The sequence below is a fragment of the Geotrypetes seraphini genome, chromosome 4, assembly GCF_902459505.1.
Source record: "Geotrypetes seraphini chromosome 4, aGeoSer1.1, whole genome shotgun sequence".
NCBI classification, from domain to species: domain Eukaryota; kingdom Metazoa; phylum Chordata; class Amphibia; order Gymnophiona; family Dermophiidae; genus Geotrypetes; species Geotrypetes seraphini.
This window is the reverse complement of record NC_047087.1, coordinates 237541672-237558503: the sequence shown is the minus strand read 5'-3', so window position 1 is coordinate 237558503 and position 16832 is coordinate 237541672. Positions and strand designations below refer to the sequence as shown.

The following is a 16832-nucleotide window of genomic DNA, read 5'->3' as shown; positions in this document are numbered from 1 at the left end:
ACTGGATTTTCTAATATTCTATTAATTTGGGGCCAAATTGATTTCCAGAATGATAAGATAAATGGACAAAAGAATAAAAGATGATCTAATGTCCCAATTTCAACATGACAGTGCCAGCATCTATTAGATTTAGAGCTATCAATTCTATGTAAACGTGTAGGGGTCCAAAATGCTCTGTGAAGAAGAAAAAACCAAGTTTGTCTCATAGATGCTGATACCGTACATCTTAGCCTCCAAGACCAAAGTCGTGGCCATTGAGATGCACTAATTTGGTGTTTTATCTCAATGCTCCAAATGTCTCTAAGAGCATTTTTTGGTTTTTTATTTATAAATCCAGATATTATTTTATACCACTGTGCGGCTTTATGTCCTATTGAGTCCATCTGGAAACATAAGAATTCTAAACTGTGATATTTAGCAAGGTTTTTCCATTCAGGGAACCCTTCCTGAATAGATTGCTTCAATTGCAACCATTTAAAATATTGTGTTTTATTAAGACCAAATTTATGTTGCAATTGTGAAAACTCCAGCAATTTGTCATTTTTTATCACATCATCCAAAATACGAATACCTGCTATCATCCAATGTTTCCAGATGACTTTAAAACCGCCAATTTTGATCTTGGGGTTTAGCCATATTGTTTGAGTAGTTGATTTATTAATTGGAATTTGAGTTAGATTACTTATGTATCTTAGAGTTTTCCAGGTATCCATAAATATTTTATGATCTTTGTATAACTTTGGCATTTTGATACTAATTACATGACTAAGACGTAATGGAAATATAAGTCTCCATTCCAGCCAAAACCAGTCTGGAATATTATCAGTGGGTTCTGGGAGGATCCAATACATACCATGTTGTAAAATATAGGCTTGATGATACCTATGCCCTTCTTTATGATGCCCAGCATCCTGTTGGCTTTTTTCGAGGCTGCCGCGCACTGTGCAGATGGCTTCAGTGATGCATCCACCAGCACACCCAAGTCTCTCTCGAGTCTGCTGTCTCCCAACAATACCCCCCCCCAATTTATAGCTGAACAGCGGGTTCTTTTTCCCTATATGCATGACCTTGCATTTGTCCACGTTGAAGCGCATTTGCCATTTGTTTGCCCAGTCTTCCAGCTTGTCCAGGTCCCTTTGCAGGTCCTCACACTCCTCCCTGGTCCTAACTCTGCCGCACAGTTTGGTATCGTCTGCGAATTTTATAACCTCACACTTTACCTCCCTTTCCAGGTCATTGATGAATATATTAAAGATTATAGATAATAGTTTCTTGTCTAATGTTGCATGAGAAGCATATACAAGGGATGTTCAATAATTTATCTACCTTAATAGGAAAGAAAAGATTTTTCAAAAAACTTTGTTTTATTTTTCAATATAGTCCCCCAATAGCTCTATACACTTCATCCAGAAGGTAAACAGCACAAACTTTGGCATAAACATCGGCATGAGGGAGACAGCACAAACACCGGCAGGAGGGAGGCAGCACAAACTTTGGCACAAACACTGGCAGGATGGAGACAGCACAAACTTCAGACAAAAGATGGAAGGAAGGATGGAGGGGGCATGAACTTTGGATACAAAATGAATGGGGGGGAAGCATGAGCCATAGGATGGAAGAATGGAGGGAGGGAATAGAAAGGGAGAATTGGGTGTTTGAGTGAGAGGGAAAGAGAGATGGTGCATATGGGGAGATGACGAGGAGAATTGTTGGGCATAGGTGATGGGAGATGAGTGAAGTAGAGATGCATGGGGAAGAGAGAGAGATGAGAGGGAGTCATGTTTGATGTGGTGGTGGAGAGGGAACATTAGGATGGATGGAAAGGGATGCAAGAGGGGCTTCAAGGAGGTAGAGAAGGTGGGAAGAATACTAGGATCTGAGTTACATTCAACTTAAGAATGGTTTTTAAAAAAATGGAACCCGTTCTTAATCCAGGGACTGACTGTATAGCAATGTTACTTACCGTAACAGTTGTTATCCAGGGACAGCAGGCAGCTATTCTCACTAGTGGGTGATATCATCCGACAGAGCCCCGATACGGACATCTTGCAAGCATGTCTTGCTTGAAGAAACTCAGAAGTTTCGAGATGCCCGCACCGCGCATGCGCCAGTACCTTCCCACCCGATGGTCCGGGCACGTCTCCTCAGTTCAGGTAGCTAGCAGAGAAGCCAACCCAGGGGAGGTGGGTGGGACGTGAGACTAGCTGCCTGCTGTCCCTGGATAACAACTGTTACGGTAAGTAACATTGCTTTATCCCAGGACAAGCAGGCAGGTATTCTCACTAGTGGGTGACCTCCAAGCTAACCTCAATGGGATGGAGGGAGAGTTGGAAACTTAGGAGAACAAATTTTGTAACACAGTTTGGCCAAACTGCCCATCCCGTCTGGAGAAAGTATCCAGACAATAATGAGAGGTGAACGTATGAACCGAGGACCAAGTGGCAGCCCTACAAATCTCCTCAATCGGTGTCGATCTGAGGAAGGCTACAGAGGCTGCCATTGCTCTGACCCTATGTGCTGTGACCTTACAGGGAAGGGGTAATCCAGCCTGGGCATAGCAGAAAGAGATACAAGCCGCCATCCAGTTGGAAATGGTGCGCTTCGATATAGGTCGTCCCAACTTGTTTGGATCAAAGGAGACGAAAAGTTGAGGAGCAGTTCTGTGTGGTTGGTGCGATCCAAGTAGAAAGCCAAAGCACGTTTACAGTCCAGAGTGTGAAGAGCAGATTCTCCTGGATGAGAATGAGGCTTTGGAAAGAACACTGGAAGCACAATGGATTGGTTGAGGTGAAATTCAGAGACCACTTTAGGCAGGAATTTCGGGTGAGTGCGGAGGACCACCTTGTCATGATGGAATACTGTGAAAGGTGGGTCCGCCACCAAGGCCTGAAGCTCACTGACCCTGCGAGCAGATGTGAGGGCCACCAGAAAAACCACTTTCCAAGTGAGAAACTTCAGTGGAGCCTTGCTCAGAGGCTCAAAAGGAGGTTTCATAAGCTGAGAAAGGACAACATTTAGATCCCAAACCACTGGAGGCGGTTTGAGAGGAGGATTGACATGAAAAAGTCCTTTCATAAATCTGGAAACCACAGGATGAGAAGAGAGAGGTTTCCCTTGTAGAGGCTGATTGAAAGCCGCAATAGCACTCAGGTGGACTCGTATAGATGTCGACTTGAGACCAGACTGAGACAGATGTAAAAGATAGTCCAAAACAGAGGATAGGGAGGCTCGCTGAGGCTCCTTAGAATTGGAAATACACCATGAAGAAAATCTAGTCCATTTTTGGGAGTAGCATTGACGAGTAGCAGGCTTCCTGGAAGCCTCCAAGACATCCCTCACCGTCTGGGAAAACTGGTGCGGAGTTACATTGAGAGGAACCAAGCTGTCAGGTGGAGAGACTGCAGGTTGGGATGAAGCAGAGACCCCTGATGCTGAGTAATCAGTGAAGGAAACACTGGAAGTAGGTACGGTTCCCTGCTGCTGAGTTGAAGTATAAGGGAGAACCAAGGTTGCCTGGGCCACCGAGGAGCTATCAGAATCATGGTGGCATGTTCGGACTTCAGTTTGACTAGAGTCTTTTGAATGAGAGGGAATGGCGGAAACGCATACAGAAAGCGATTCCCCCAATCCAGCAGAAAAGCATCTGCCTCGAGGCGATGAGGAGCGTAGATCCTGGAGCAAAACTGAGGCAGCTTGAAATTGTGGGGAGCCGCAAAGAGGTCTATCTGAGGCGTTCCCCACTGAGCAAAGATCTGATGAAGGAGCTTGGAGTGGAGTGTCCATTCGTGAGGCTGGAGAAGACGACTCAGTTTGTCCGCCAAGACATTGTCCCTCCCCTGAATGTAGACAGCTTTGAGGAAGGTGTTGTGGCGAACCGCCCAATCCCAGACTCTGAGAGCTTCCTGGCAGAGGGAGGCCGAGCCCGTGCCCCCTTGCTTGTTGACATAATACATGGCGACCTGATTGTTGGTGCGAATGAGGACCACCATGTCGTGAAGCAGATGCTGAAAAGCTTGAAGAGCATTGAAGATGGCTCTGAGCTCCAGAAGATTGATTTGATGGAGTCGGTCCGCACAGGTCCAGAATCCCTGAGTGCGAAGCCCATCCAGATGCGCTCCCCAGGCATAGGTCGAGGAATCGGTTGTGAGAACCTTCTGGTGGGGAGGAGAATGAAACAGCAAACCTCTGGATAGATTCGAAGAGGTCATCCACCAGAGCAGAGACTGCCGAAGAGCAGGAGTGACTGTGATGTGTCGAGTCAACGGATCCGACACCTGAGTCCACTGAGGAATTCTGAGGTGGAGTCAGCGTCACATGAACTGTAGAGGCCATGTGGCCCAGGAGGACCATCATGTGTCTCGCTGAGATGGTCTGGCGAGAAGACACAGACTGGCAGAGATGAAGAAGAGCATCCATGCGCTGAGAAAGAAGGAATGCTCTGAGACGTACGGTATCCAGGACAGCCCCGATGAAGGGAAGAGACTGAGTCGGCTGTAGATGAGACTTGGGAAAGTTGATCTCGAATCCCAAACTCTGCAGGAACAGAATCGTTGACAGGGTCGCTGAGAGGACCCCCGAGGCCGAGGGAGCCTTGATCAGCCAGTCGTCGAGGTAGGGAAATACCTGAAGACCTTGGTCCCGGAGGGCCGCGGCCACCACCACCAGACATTTGGTGAAGACTCTGGGGGACGACGACAGGTCGAACGGAAGCACTCGATACTGCAGATGGAGATGTCCCACCCAAAATCTGAGGAACTTGTGAGAGGCCGGATGAATGGGAATATGAGTGTAGGCCTCCTTGAGATCCAGAGAGCATAACCAGTCGTTCTGCTCGAGGAGGGGGTAGAGAGAAACAAGTGTCAGCATGCGAAACCTCTCTTTGACTAGGAATTTGTTGAGGACCCTGAGGTCCAAAATGGGTCGCAGGTCGCCCGTCTTCTTCGGAACAAGGAAGTACCGGGAGTAAAACCCCTGGTTCAGTTGGTCTGTCGGAACCGGCTCCACGGCACGAAGCCGGAGCAAAGCCTGAGCTTCCTGAAGAAGAAGGGCGGTCTGAGTCAAGTTGGAAGGATACTCTCTTGGAGGGTGGTCCGGAGGGACCCGATGGAAATGAAGAGAGTATCCTTCCTTGATAATAGTAAGGACCCAGAGGTCGGTTGTTATGGCCTCCCAGCGATGATAAAAATGATGGAGGTGCCCTCCGATGGGAAAAACAGGGGGAGGCAGAACGAGGTTGGTTATGCCCTCGACGAGACAGTCAAAAAGGCTGAGTGGTCTTAGGGACAGCAGGCGACTGAGACTTAGGCTGACCCTTCTGGGGAGGCTGACGCTTCGCCGGTTGCCTCGCAGGTGGAGTTTGCCTCTGCTGATAACGCCTCTGATAAATCAACGGCGGACGAGAAGGTCGAGACTGCTGAGGCTTAGGCTTCGGCCGAAGGATAGATTGGAAGGACTTTTCGTGGTCAGACAACTTCTTCGTGACAGTCTCGATGGATTCGTCAAAAAGATCCGCCCCAGCACACGGGACGTTCGCCAGGCGGTCCTGAAGATTCGGGTCCATATCAATGGTCCGCAACCAGGCCAACCGGCGCATTGCCACCGAGCAGGCCGCCGCTCGGGCTGAGAGCTCGAACGCATCATAGGCAGATTGCATCAACTGAAGCCGAAGTTGGGACAGCGAAGCAACCACTTCCTCAAACTCAAACCTAGCCTGGGACTCGATGTATGGTGTGAACTTCCGAAGCACAGGTAGAAAAAATTCCAAGTAGGCTGCAAAGTGGAAATTGTAATTCAGGACTCGAGACGCCATCATCGAATTCTGATAGATGTGTCGACCAAACTTATCCATGGTTCTGCCCTCGCGGCCCGGAGGCACTGAAGCATAGACCTGGCCAGGATGAGACCGCTTGAGCGAGGATTCGACCAGGAGGGACTGGTGAGAAAGCTGAGGACTCTCGAAGCCTTTATGATGCACCGTGCGGTACCGCGCATCCAATTTGCCAGGGACCGCAGGGATAGAGTAAGGAGACTCGAAGCATCGCATGAAGGTCTGGTCGAGGAGCTTGTGCAGGGGAAGCCGCAAGGACTCTGCCGGAGGACGAGGCAAGTGCATGGTATCGAGGTACTCCTTGGAATATCGAGACCCAGCATCGAGAGTAATGTCCATGTCATCTGCCATCTGCCTGAGGAACGATGAAAAGGACAGTTGGTCCGCCGTCACCGGTCTGCGAGACGGACTAGAAGAAGAAGAGGCTTCAGGCTCCAGAGAGGCCTGCGAGCAACAGGACGAGTAGAAAACCTCGGGGTCCTCGAACTCCGGGCCCGGAGGAGGAGACCCAGTCGAAGCAGCATACCCCAACCGAGGCAATTTCTTCTGAGGCGAGACGGTCGAGTGCCGAGAGGAATGCTTCGAAGAATGTCTGGATCGATGCCCCTCCCGATGCCTGGAAGGGGATCGAGCCCGTCTGTGAGAAACTGGGTCAGACGCCTCCAAGGAGCAAATCGGACTCGATGTCGTCGATCGCAGAGGCGGAAGAGTCGGCGCCTCCCCCGACGACGCCCAGGTTTGATAGGGGGTTCGGAAGAACTCGTCCTGCTTCCTGCTATGCCCAGGACTGGGTGGCCCCGAAGGTGGACGCCACACTGAGTCATGGGGCGGAGTAATCGGTTCCAAGGGAGGCAGGTCACTAAACGAGGCTTTCCTCGAGGGGATGGGCTCCAAGGGAGGCATATCACTAAGGGAGGCCCTCCTCGAGGGAATCGGTTCCAAAGGAGGCACAGCACTAACGGAGGACCTCCTCGAGGACCCGGACACCGCTCGCCGCTCCTCCTCGCCGAGCAACGAGGTCGTGCGGCGAGGAGGAGGAGGAGGGGGCGGTCCGCCCCTCGAAGCCGAAGCTGGGAGGTCACCCTGGATAGTGGCAATCAGCCGAGGCCCCATGGTCTGCATGAGCTCCACGAACTGAGCCTCCAGAAGGGACCGCAACGAAGCCAATATGGAGGGATCCGCACCAAAAGGGGGCCCTTTCGCACTGTCTCCGCGCTCCTTCGGTGCTGCGTGCTTCTACTTGCCAGTCTTCGGCACCTTAAGCACCACCGGTGGAACTGTCGGGGTCGATACCTGCTCCGAGGAGACGGAGGAAGGCTCCGGCGCCGAAGCCGGGGCCGAAACCGGTGTGAACGATGCCGGTTTCAGGAGGCCCGAAGCAGCCGGGGAGGCAGAGGGCTTCGTGGAAGGAGTCGAAGCACCCGTCGATGTCGAAGCTGCAGGATCCGATGAAGCTTCCATCTTGAACATGGACTCCCACAGTAGACAGCGGCGCTTAAACGCTCTCGCCGTCAGAGTGGAGCAAGGCCGGCACGATTTCGGGAAGTGATCCGGTCCCAGACACTGTAAGCAGCGTCGATGAGGGTCCGTGAGCGAAATCGCGCGCTGGCACTTGCTACACTTTTTAAAACCGGTAATCGGCCGGGACATATGCCGGAAAAGCTCCGCCGCAAGGTCGAAGGCGCGGGGCCCCAGCCATGCGGCCGACCCGGTATCGGAAGGAAAAATTTTTTTTTTTGAAAAAAGAAATCAAAGAAAGAAATAAATGCACAGGAGAGCCAAAAGAACTCAACCCGTGGCAAAATAGAAGGCAAAAAAAGAGATTCAATGGGCGCAAATTGAAGATAGATTTCTCAGCTCCGCGGAAGAAAAAGAACTGAGGAGACGCGCCCGGACCATCGGGCGGGAAGGCACTGGCGCATGCGCGGTGTGGGCATCTCAAAACTTCTGAGTTTCTTCAAGCAAGACATGCTTGCAAGATGTCCGTATCGGGGCTCTGTCGGATGATATCACCCACTAGTGAGAATACCTGCCTGCTTGTCCTGGGATAAATATTCTTCCCAATTAATATTTTCAAATTAATTGTCTTTAATTATGCTACTGAATTACAGGCTCTAGTAGAGACCCATTTACAAATAAGCAAATGAAATAGCTACTCCTGAAGTTTATGGGATAGATTTGATTCCAGAGGTGATTGAAGGGGAGGGGGTTCTATTTCTGTCCCCACGTAACTCTTTAGTGTGCAGGCCATCAAGGTGGGCTCCCCAACCAAGCATGGAAGCATTTATTGCAATAAGCTTCTGATGCAGTGGAGACTGGAAGAGACAGTGCCTGGTAAGAGTGGTCGGAAGCATCCACCTCTGAAGGGACTGACAAAGTTCTGAGGTCACCCGTACTGGTTGGGAAAGAACCCCAGTGGCTCGAGTCCACTGGGTGGAAAGGGTCCACTAAGGCAGTGGTTCCCAACCCTGTCCTGGAGGAACACCAGGCCAATTGGGTTTTCAGGCTAGCCCTAATGAATATGCATGAAGCAAATTTGCATGCCTATCACTTCCATCATATGCAAATCTCTCTCATACATATTCATTAGGGCTAGCCTGAAAACCCGATTGGCCTGGTGTTCCTCCAGGACAGGGTTGGGAATCACTGCACTAAGGCACTCTAAGATGGCCAAGTGAGCCAGGACACGTAATATTTGTCATGCAGCCATTCCTGGAAGGGAGGAGACTTTCTAGCACAGGTGGATAAGATTGCAGAGGCATTGTTAAGGTAGAAAAAGTTTAAACTGTGTTGTGTCTAGAAAAGTTCCTATGAATTCTAAGGTCTACTACTACTTATTATTTCTATAGTGCTGCTAGACGTACGCAGCACTGTAAATTAAACATGAAAGAGACAATCCCGCTCAATAGAGCTTACAATCTAATTAAAACAGACAAACAGGATGAACAAGGGTATGGGAATTTCTCAAGAAAGGGAATGAAAAAACAGACATAGACCCATTGCAGGCCTCTCCCCAGGCCTATCTTAAACCCTGCTGGTCCAGTGGCGAGCCATGGCAAAAGCGATCCTGTTATGCTCATGCCCTGTGCAGTCTCATAACTCAAAATGGCTGAACTGAGTTCTCACAGTAACCTCATAAGACAGCCACAAGTTCGGTTTATATTCGAGCCAACCTTTTTTCAGGGGGAAAGGATACCTTGGTTTATATTTGGATGGGTTTATATTTGAGTATATACAGTAACTATTTGAGGTCAGAAAGCTGGACAAGACTTAGCTTTTTCAGCAAGCACATGGTACTAATCTGGTATTTTTTTAAAGAAGAAATATTGTTGCTGTGCCTGGAATGTGGTTGATGAGAGTACTTGATTTTGAAGATATGGGGAGAAGGTAAACATAACCATTTCATAACAAGGTAAAAACAAAACAAACCACCAACCTAAACACAACTTGCACTAAGTGTGGGAGATTCTACAAAATACCCTCTAGATCTTCGACGCGGCAGTCCTTTATCTTTGTTAATGCTGGATAAAGGAAAGAAACAAGATGTCCGGATTCCCAGGCACATTCAAGGCAATACACAGGCAAATGAACATCTGATAGGGCGGACTTCAGGAAAAGTGTGTATATCTACTAGAAAGAAGATTACCGAGATAAGAGCCTAATCTTTTCTTCTAGTACAACAGATGCATCATTCCTGAACCCTCAGGATGCATCAAAACAGTTCCTAGAGTCTAGGGTGGGACAGATAAGCTGCTGACAGTATGGATGACCCAAACGTAGAATTCATTTTGACTGCTAAATCCATCCTGTAACACATATGAACAGAGGACCATGTAGCCATTCTACAGATTTCTTCCAGAGACACCGCTGAAGATTCCACCCATGAGGAAGCTATGCTTCTAGTGGAGTGCGCCTTGATGGATATAGGCAGTCGCTTTCCACTTCCAATATAGGCTGAAGAAATGGCCATACGGATCCATCTTGAAATGGTTACTTTCAAGGCTGGACGGCCTTTGTGGGAAGCCTCTGCCAGTACGAAAAGATGATCCAACAGCTGAAATTTGTTTGTAACCTCAAGATACTGAAGGACTGAAGTAATGCTCTACGCACATCAGCACCTTATCATTCTTCCTCAAACCTAAGGGAGTGAAGGCAGGCAAACAAACTTAACTCTGAAAAAACTATTCTTTTTTGCAAATTCCTCAACCTCGAATGAAATCAGCATCTCTATCATGGGCAAACCCTGGGCATTACAATCTACCATTAAGATCCCTGGAAGTGATGTTAGATCAGAAACTCGCCCATGAAAACCCAAGGAGATGCTGTTATACTCAGACTTTGTCGCACATGGAGACTGCGATCTGTTCACCCCTTCTGGATCCTCTCTCAAAAACTAAAAGTGCTGTTCCAGCACATGGAAACACAATAACTTCCAGTGTTCTGGAAAAATGGGAATGTGCAGATGGGCCTCAGTGAGATGAGAAATTTCCCAGGCACTACTGAAGAAATTACTGATCTTACTGTCTCCATGTGAAACCGGGTATCTTGAGGGCTGCATTTACCACTTTGAGGTCTAGAATCAGCCTGAGCCTCTCTTGGCACTATGAAATATATTGAGTAACTGCTGGAGCCCAAGTCTTCCTCTGGTATGGGTTCTATGGTTTCCAGATCCAGCAGTCTGCACTGTTGAAGCAGTCTGCCCCTTGGAAGAAGACCATTGACCTTAGAGAATGCGCTCTTCTACTGCCAGAGATGCCTCAAGAACTCTTTTCTGCACCTCTGGATTTTCTGAGCTAGATCTGGAAAAATTCTAACATTTGAGCCCAAAAACTTGTCATTAATATGAGAAAATATAAGCGTAAAACATATGCCCTATCACTTTCCAAGGCTAGAGTCAATAATAAGAGTGTTTCTATCCGTAACCACCTCAAGAGAACTTTCCAAAAATAAAGACAAATCAACAGTATCTTTAGGTTTTTCCTTAGGAGTAGACTCCCCTTGAGGTCTTCTAATATCCAAATAGTAAGCCCTAAGAATTGGAGGTAAATTTTCCAGTGGAATGGCAAGGACTTCTTAAAAATATTTGCTCGCCATCTCAACTGGTGAGATGACGGGACATTTAGGAAAATTCAAAAACCTTAAGTTATTATTCAAAGTGAATTTTCAAAGTTCTCCAACTTGCAGGAAATAAAGGATCTTTCCTTAACCATTTCCAATTGGACAGTCTTTATTTCCTTTAAACTTTCTTCTTGTTTCTCCAATTTCTCACTTAATTTAACTAGTCGCAATCTTTGCTGCTCTACCTTGGAATAGATAGTTCCATAATCAGTTTTGATAGTTGAAAGACTCAATTTAAGGTTGGCGTCCATGATAGATATGGCCTGTCAAAGAACTTCCATATCAATTTTCTCCGGTCTTTTCAGCTCCCCAAAACTGATGTTATTTTCTCCAGAAGCTCCTCTCACCTGTCCTTCAATGGTAGTAGGGGTTAGCTGACCAACATCTCCAACACCATTCTGCTGAGGCTCCAGTGCTGGTGTCCCTCCTTTGCTGGAGTCCAGTCCTCCCTCACCGGGCTGCTGAGCTCTTGCAGCTCCCTGCACCAACAGACTTCCGGGTTGGGGAGGAGTTGACCTCTGCTCCGGGCTCAGAAACACCCAGGCAGCTACTGTGCCAAGGTCTGCCGAAAGCTGTGGGCTCATCTCCGAAGTAGAGTGGGTCTCCACAGCTGAATGGGCAAAAGCAGTCGATATCATCGGCTGTATCATGTGCTGCGGGGTCCCGGACACCGGAGGGTTAGGACGAACAGTTCCCTTTCTCTTTCCATGCTGGGTCAGAGTTGCGCTTTAGCGGTAAGTAGCCAAAGAAACAGAAAAAGCTCCACGGCGTGCTGCTTCCCGTTCAGGCGTCCGTCCTCAACACCATCTTGATTGAGATGCACTGTAGCACTGAAGTCTCACAAAAGCCGAATTTAAATGAAAAATAAACACAAGCAAAAAAGACAGGCTCCTACCATCTCACTTGTAGAGACATCTGAGGAACTGGAAGACAGACCAGAGAGTTGAGAAGCAGGGAAAAAGAATGCTAATGAGGCTCTCTATAAGATTTCTCGTGAGAAGGGGTTGACTATCCGAAGGTTCAGGAATAATGTGTCAGTCATACTAGAACTTTTTTGTTCTTTCCTGCCTTCCTCCCAACATTTAACAGCAACTGTGATCACCCTCTCCTGGGCTCATAGCGAGTCTCTCTACTAAAGCCTAGCCCTAAGTTTATTCCTCTCATCTGCACTTAATGAGCAGGGTTCTTGTATTTTTGGTTACAGAAGTCTTCATCAATATAACTAGTCCCTTAAAATTCAAATCAAATCAAATGCTTTACTCTAACATTATGGTATATACATGAAAGCTGGGCAGTTTGGGGGAGATCTGTAGATGATCTATATATTGTTGTATAGGAGGTTAATTGCATTTTCTCATGTGCATCCAAAAACTGCCTGTGAGATTATGCAGCATTCCAGTTTTATCAAGAATATATTTATGAAGTGATCCTACTGAAAATGCTCCAGACTCTATAGATACCTTATTAAAAAATTCTAAATACAACAATTTTGGTATTAATCATTTAATAGTCATACCTTAATCTGACATTGACGCCAATGTAGGACTCGTATGGCTTCTCAACTTGCATGAATTCAAAATCATAACTTCTGCTTTGTATTAGCTCTCCTGGTAATGCGAGTTCTTTCACAAGGTTAACAAACTCATGAGTATTGCTCTTGTCATTGAATAGTTCTAAACATTATAGAAAAAAATAGTAGCCAAATGTTAACAGTTAAAAGACGAGATAAGAAAGAGAGTTGATAAGGGGCAACATGCCTAACCATATTTGAACCTAGACAACCAATAAAAGGCCAGCTAAAAAGAAAGATCTTCTGTCTTCATTTTGTTAAGAAGGGTATGGGTACCTGAGTACCGGTATTTTGAGTAACTTAATTATAAGTAAAATTCAATTTATTTTTATAACCTATATTTTGACCAGATGAACTTAAGTGTGAGCATCTTACGGATTACTAGACTAGTACCGTATTTTCGCGGATATAACGCGCACCATTGTAAAACGCGCACAGGGGTATAGCGCGCAGAAATCACGATGATATGTACAAAAACTTTTCTATACCGCGCTCAGGCATATAACGCGCATGCTGCCCGACTCTCCTCTGGCCACCCCGACTCTCCTTTCGCTCTCCCCGACTCTCCTCTGGCCACCCCGACTCTCCTTTCGCCCTCCCCGACTCTCATCTGGTTGCCCCGACTCACCCTGACTTTCGGTGCACTGCCCCGACTCTCCTCTGGTTGCCCCGACTCACCGTTCACCCGCCCTGACTTTCAGTGCACTGCCCCGCCTCTCCGTGCCTGTCCCCCTTGAAGTCCTGTCCCCCCTTGAAGGTCTGCCTGTCCCCCCTTGAAGTCCTGTCCCCCTTGAAGGTCTGCCTGTCCCCCTTGAAGATCTGCCTGTCCCCCCTTGAAGTCCTGTCCCCATCCTGACAGCCTGATGCCCCCCCTCGACGTCCGATTCTTCTCCCCCCTCGGCAGGACCACTCGCACCCCCACCCCGAAGGACCGCCGACTCCCCGACAATATTGGGCCAGGAGGGAGCCCAAATCCTCCTGGCCACGGCGACCCCCTAACCCCACCCCGCACTACATTACGGGCAGGAGGGATCCCAGGCCCTCCTGCCCTCGACGCAAACCCCCTCCCCCCAACGACCGCCCCCCCCAAGAACCTCCGCCCGTCCCCCAGCCGACCCGCGACCCCCCTGGCCGACCCCCACGACACCCCCACCCGCCTTCCCCGTACTTTGTGTAGTTGGGCCAGAAGGGAGCCCAAACCCTCCTGGCCACGGCGACCCCCTAACCCCACCCCGCACTACATTACGGGCAGGAGGGATCCCAGGCCCTCCTGCCCTCGACGCAAACCCCCCTCCCTCCAACGACCGCCCCCCCCCAAGAACCTCCGACCGACCCGCGACCCCCCTGGCCGACCCCCCCACCCCCCTTCCCCGTACCTTTGGAAGTTGGCCGGACAGACGGGAGCCAAACCCGCCTGTCCGGCAGGCAGCCAACGAAGGAATGAGGCCGGATTGGCCCATCCGTCCTAAAGCTCCGCCTACTGGTGGGGCCTAAGGCGCGTGGGCCAATCAGAATAGGCCCTGGAGCCTTAGGTCCCACCTGGGGGCGCGGCCTGAGACACATGGTCGGGTTTGGCCCATGTGCCTCAGGCCGCGCCCCCAGGTGGGACCTAAGGCTCCAGGGCCTATTCTGATTGGCCCACGCGCCTTAGGCCCCACCAGTAGGCGGAGCTTTAGGACGGATGGGCCAATCCGGCCTCATTCCTTCGTTGGCTGCCTGCCGGACAGGCGGGTTTGGCTCCCGTCTGTCCGGCCAACTTCCAAAGGTACGGGGAAGGGGGGTGGGGGGGTCGGCCAGGGGGGTCGCGGGTCGGTCGGAGGTTCTTGGGGGGGGGCGGTCGTTGGAGGGAGGGGGGTTTGCGTCGAGGGCAGGAGGGCCTGGGATCCCTCCTGCCCGTAATGTAGTGCGGGGTGGGGTTAGGGGGTCGCCGTGGCCAGGAGGGTTTGGGCTCCCTTCTGGCCCAACTACACAAAGTACGGGGAAGGCGGGTGGGGGTGTCGTGGGGGTCGGCCAGGGGGGTCGCGGGTCGGCTGGGGGACGGGCGGAGGTTCTTGGGGGGGGCGGTCGTTGGGGGGAGGGGGTTTGCGTCGAGGGCAGGAGGGCCTGGGATCCCTCCTGCCCGTAATGTAGTGCGGGGTGGGGTTAGGGGGTCGCCGTGGCCAGGAGGGTTTGGGCTCCCTCCTGGCCCGATATTGTTGGGGAGTCGGCGGTCCTTCGGGGTGAGGGTGCGAGTGGTCCTGCCGGGGGGGGGGATGTATCGGACGTCGGGGAGTCGGCCGGGCAAGAGGGCTTGGGCTCCCTCTTGCTCCGATCGTGGATGCGGGTGCGGGTGGGAGCGCGTGCGAGCGGTCGTTCGGGGTGGGGGTGCGAGCGGTCCTGCTGGGGGGGTGAATCGGGCGTCGGGCGGGGTGGGAACTATGTTTAAAAACTTTTGTATACCGCGCTCAGGCATATAACGCGCGAGGTGTATGCGCGGTACGTAAAATCACGTATAACGCGCGCGTTATATCCGCGAAAATACGGTAACTAAACAATCCTGAAAAACAACTGTCACTCATCTAGTTAGCCTTTTAATTACCCAATTTGAGAGAAAAAAAGCCTCGTATTTCACATTTTTGCTAACTTTCCACAATACCAATCAAAGTTCACAAAAGGTAAGTGGCATTATTTTGTATATGTAAGGTGACTTCATCAAATTTTGGTATCAAAGTAGATAGCTTTCAGTTCAGTGCAGAAGTGATAGGATTATACAGTTGAATCTCAGTTAACCAGCACTTGCACCCAACCAGCAAAAAAAAAAAAAAAATCACATCCCCCAAAGCACCCGTGGCAGCAGTCCTAAGTCACGAACCCCACTCTCTCTCTCAAGCCCCAAAATAGTACAAGCAAGTGGCGGTCCTGAGCCATAAACCCTCTTACTCCCTCCCTCCATTACACGAAGTAGCAGCCAGTCAGCAGGAGGCAGCACTCAAAATATGCTGTTTGTGGCCAGCCCCAACAGAGGAAAGGCCCTGTCAGGGCTGGCTGTGAACTGCCTGTTTTGAGCGCTGCCTCCTGCTAAACAGCTGCCACTTCAGATAAGGGAGTGAGGGAGTTCGTGGCACAGCACTACCACCTATTTCTGCTGCTTCGGGGCCTAAGGGAGGGACAGAGGGGGGTTTTGCAGCTAAGGATCGCTGATGCTTTGGGGTGGAGGGGGGGAGAATTGAAATCTGTGTTAGACAAGGTTTCTAACAATCAACCAGAAAAAACAGTTATCCGGCATCCACCAATCCTCATGGGTGCTGGATCACCAAGATTCTACTGTACAACTTTCACTGCTCGTTCATCCTAAGTTACAGTAGGACAACAAGGTTGAAAGATACAGATTACATCACATTCATGCCTCCTCTGAATCTTTATTACTAATGTCACCAGTATATTTCCTGGAATGTAGCTGTTCAGTAATTAAACAAATATACTATCAAGAAACTCGTGTTGTACCGTATTTTCTCGCATATAACGTGCGCGTTATACGTGGTTTTTACATACCGTGCACACCCTTGTGCGTTATACGCGTGAGCGCGTTGTACAAAATTTTTTTTACATAGTTCCCCTCCCCCCGACGTCTGATTCACCCCCCCCCCACAGGACCGCTCGCACCCCCCGCACCTGCATCCCCACCCCGAAGGACCGCTCACACGCACTCCACCCGCACCCCCACCCTGAAGGACCGCTCGCACCCCCACAGCCTTCCGACCCCCCCCCATCATGTAGAAGCTCCTTCCGGTGTCCTGCTGCTTCCTCTTGGCGGTCCCGACACCCGACACGATCGGGGCAAGAGGGAGCTCAAGCCCTCTTGCCCCTCCGACTCCCCAACTCCCTGACAATATCAGGCCAGGAGGGAGCCCAAGTCCTCCTGGCCCTGTGAGCCCAAACCCTCCTGGCCACGGCGACCCCCTACCCCCACCCCGCAATACATTACGGGCAGGAGGGATCCCAGGCCCTCCTGCCCTCGACCCAAACCCCCCTCCCCCCAACGACCCACCCCAAGAACCTCCGACTGCCCCCCAGCCGACCCGCGACCCCCCTGGCCGACCCCCACGACACCCCCACCCCCCTTCCCCGTACCTTTGTGTAGTTGGCCGGACAGACGGGCGTCAAACTCGCCTGTCCGGCAGGCAGCCAACGACGGAATGAGGCCGGATTGGCCCATCCGTCCCAAAGCTCCGCCTACTGGTGGGGCCTAAGGTGCCTGGGCCAACCAGAATAGGCCCGGGAGCCTTAGGTCCCACCTGGGGGCGGGGCCTGAGGCACATGGGCCCAACCCGACCATGT

The 16832-nt window shown here is 50.4% G+C and overlaps 1 protein-coding gene across 4 annotated transcripts in view; it reads right to left on the bottom strand.

Moving 5' to 3' along the window:
• VPS26A (VPS26, retromer complex component A) overlaps window positions 1-16832 on the bottom strand; it is a 131168-nt gene that overhangs the window by 75518 nt on the left and 38818 nt on the right. For all 4 annotated transcript variants that reach the window (XM_033942282.1, XM_033942284.1, XM_033942281.1 and 1 more), the window contains one exon: window positions 12462-12618. In XM_033942282.1, coding sequence (XP_033798173.1) covers window positions 12462-12618 — 157 coding nt within the window. The remainder of the gene's footprint in view (window positions 1-12461; window positions 12619-16832) is intronic.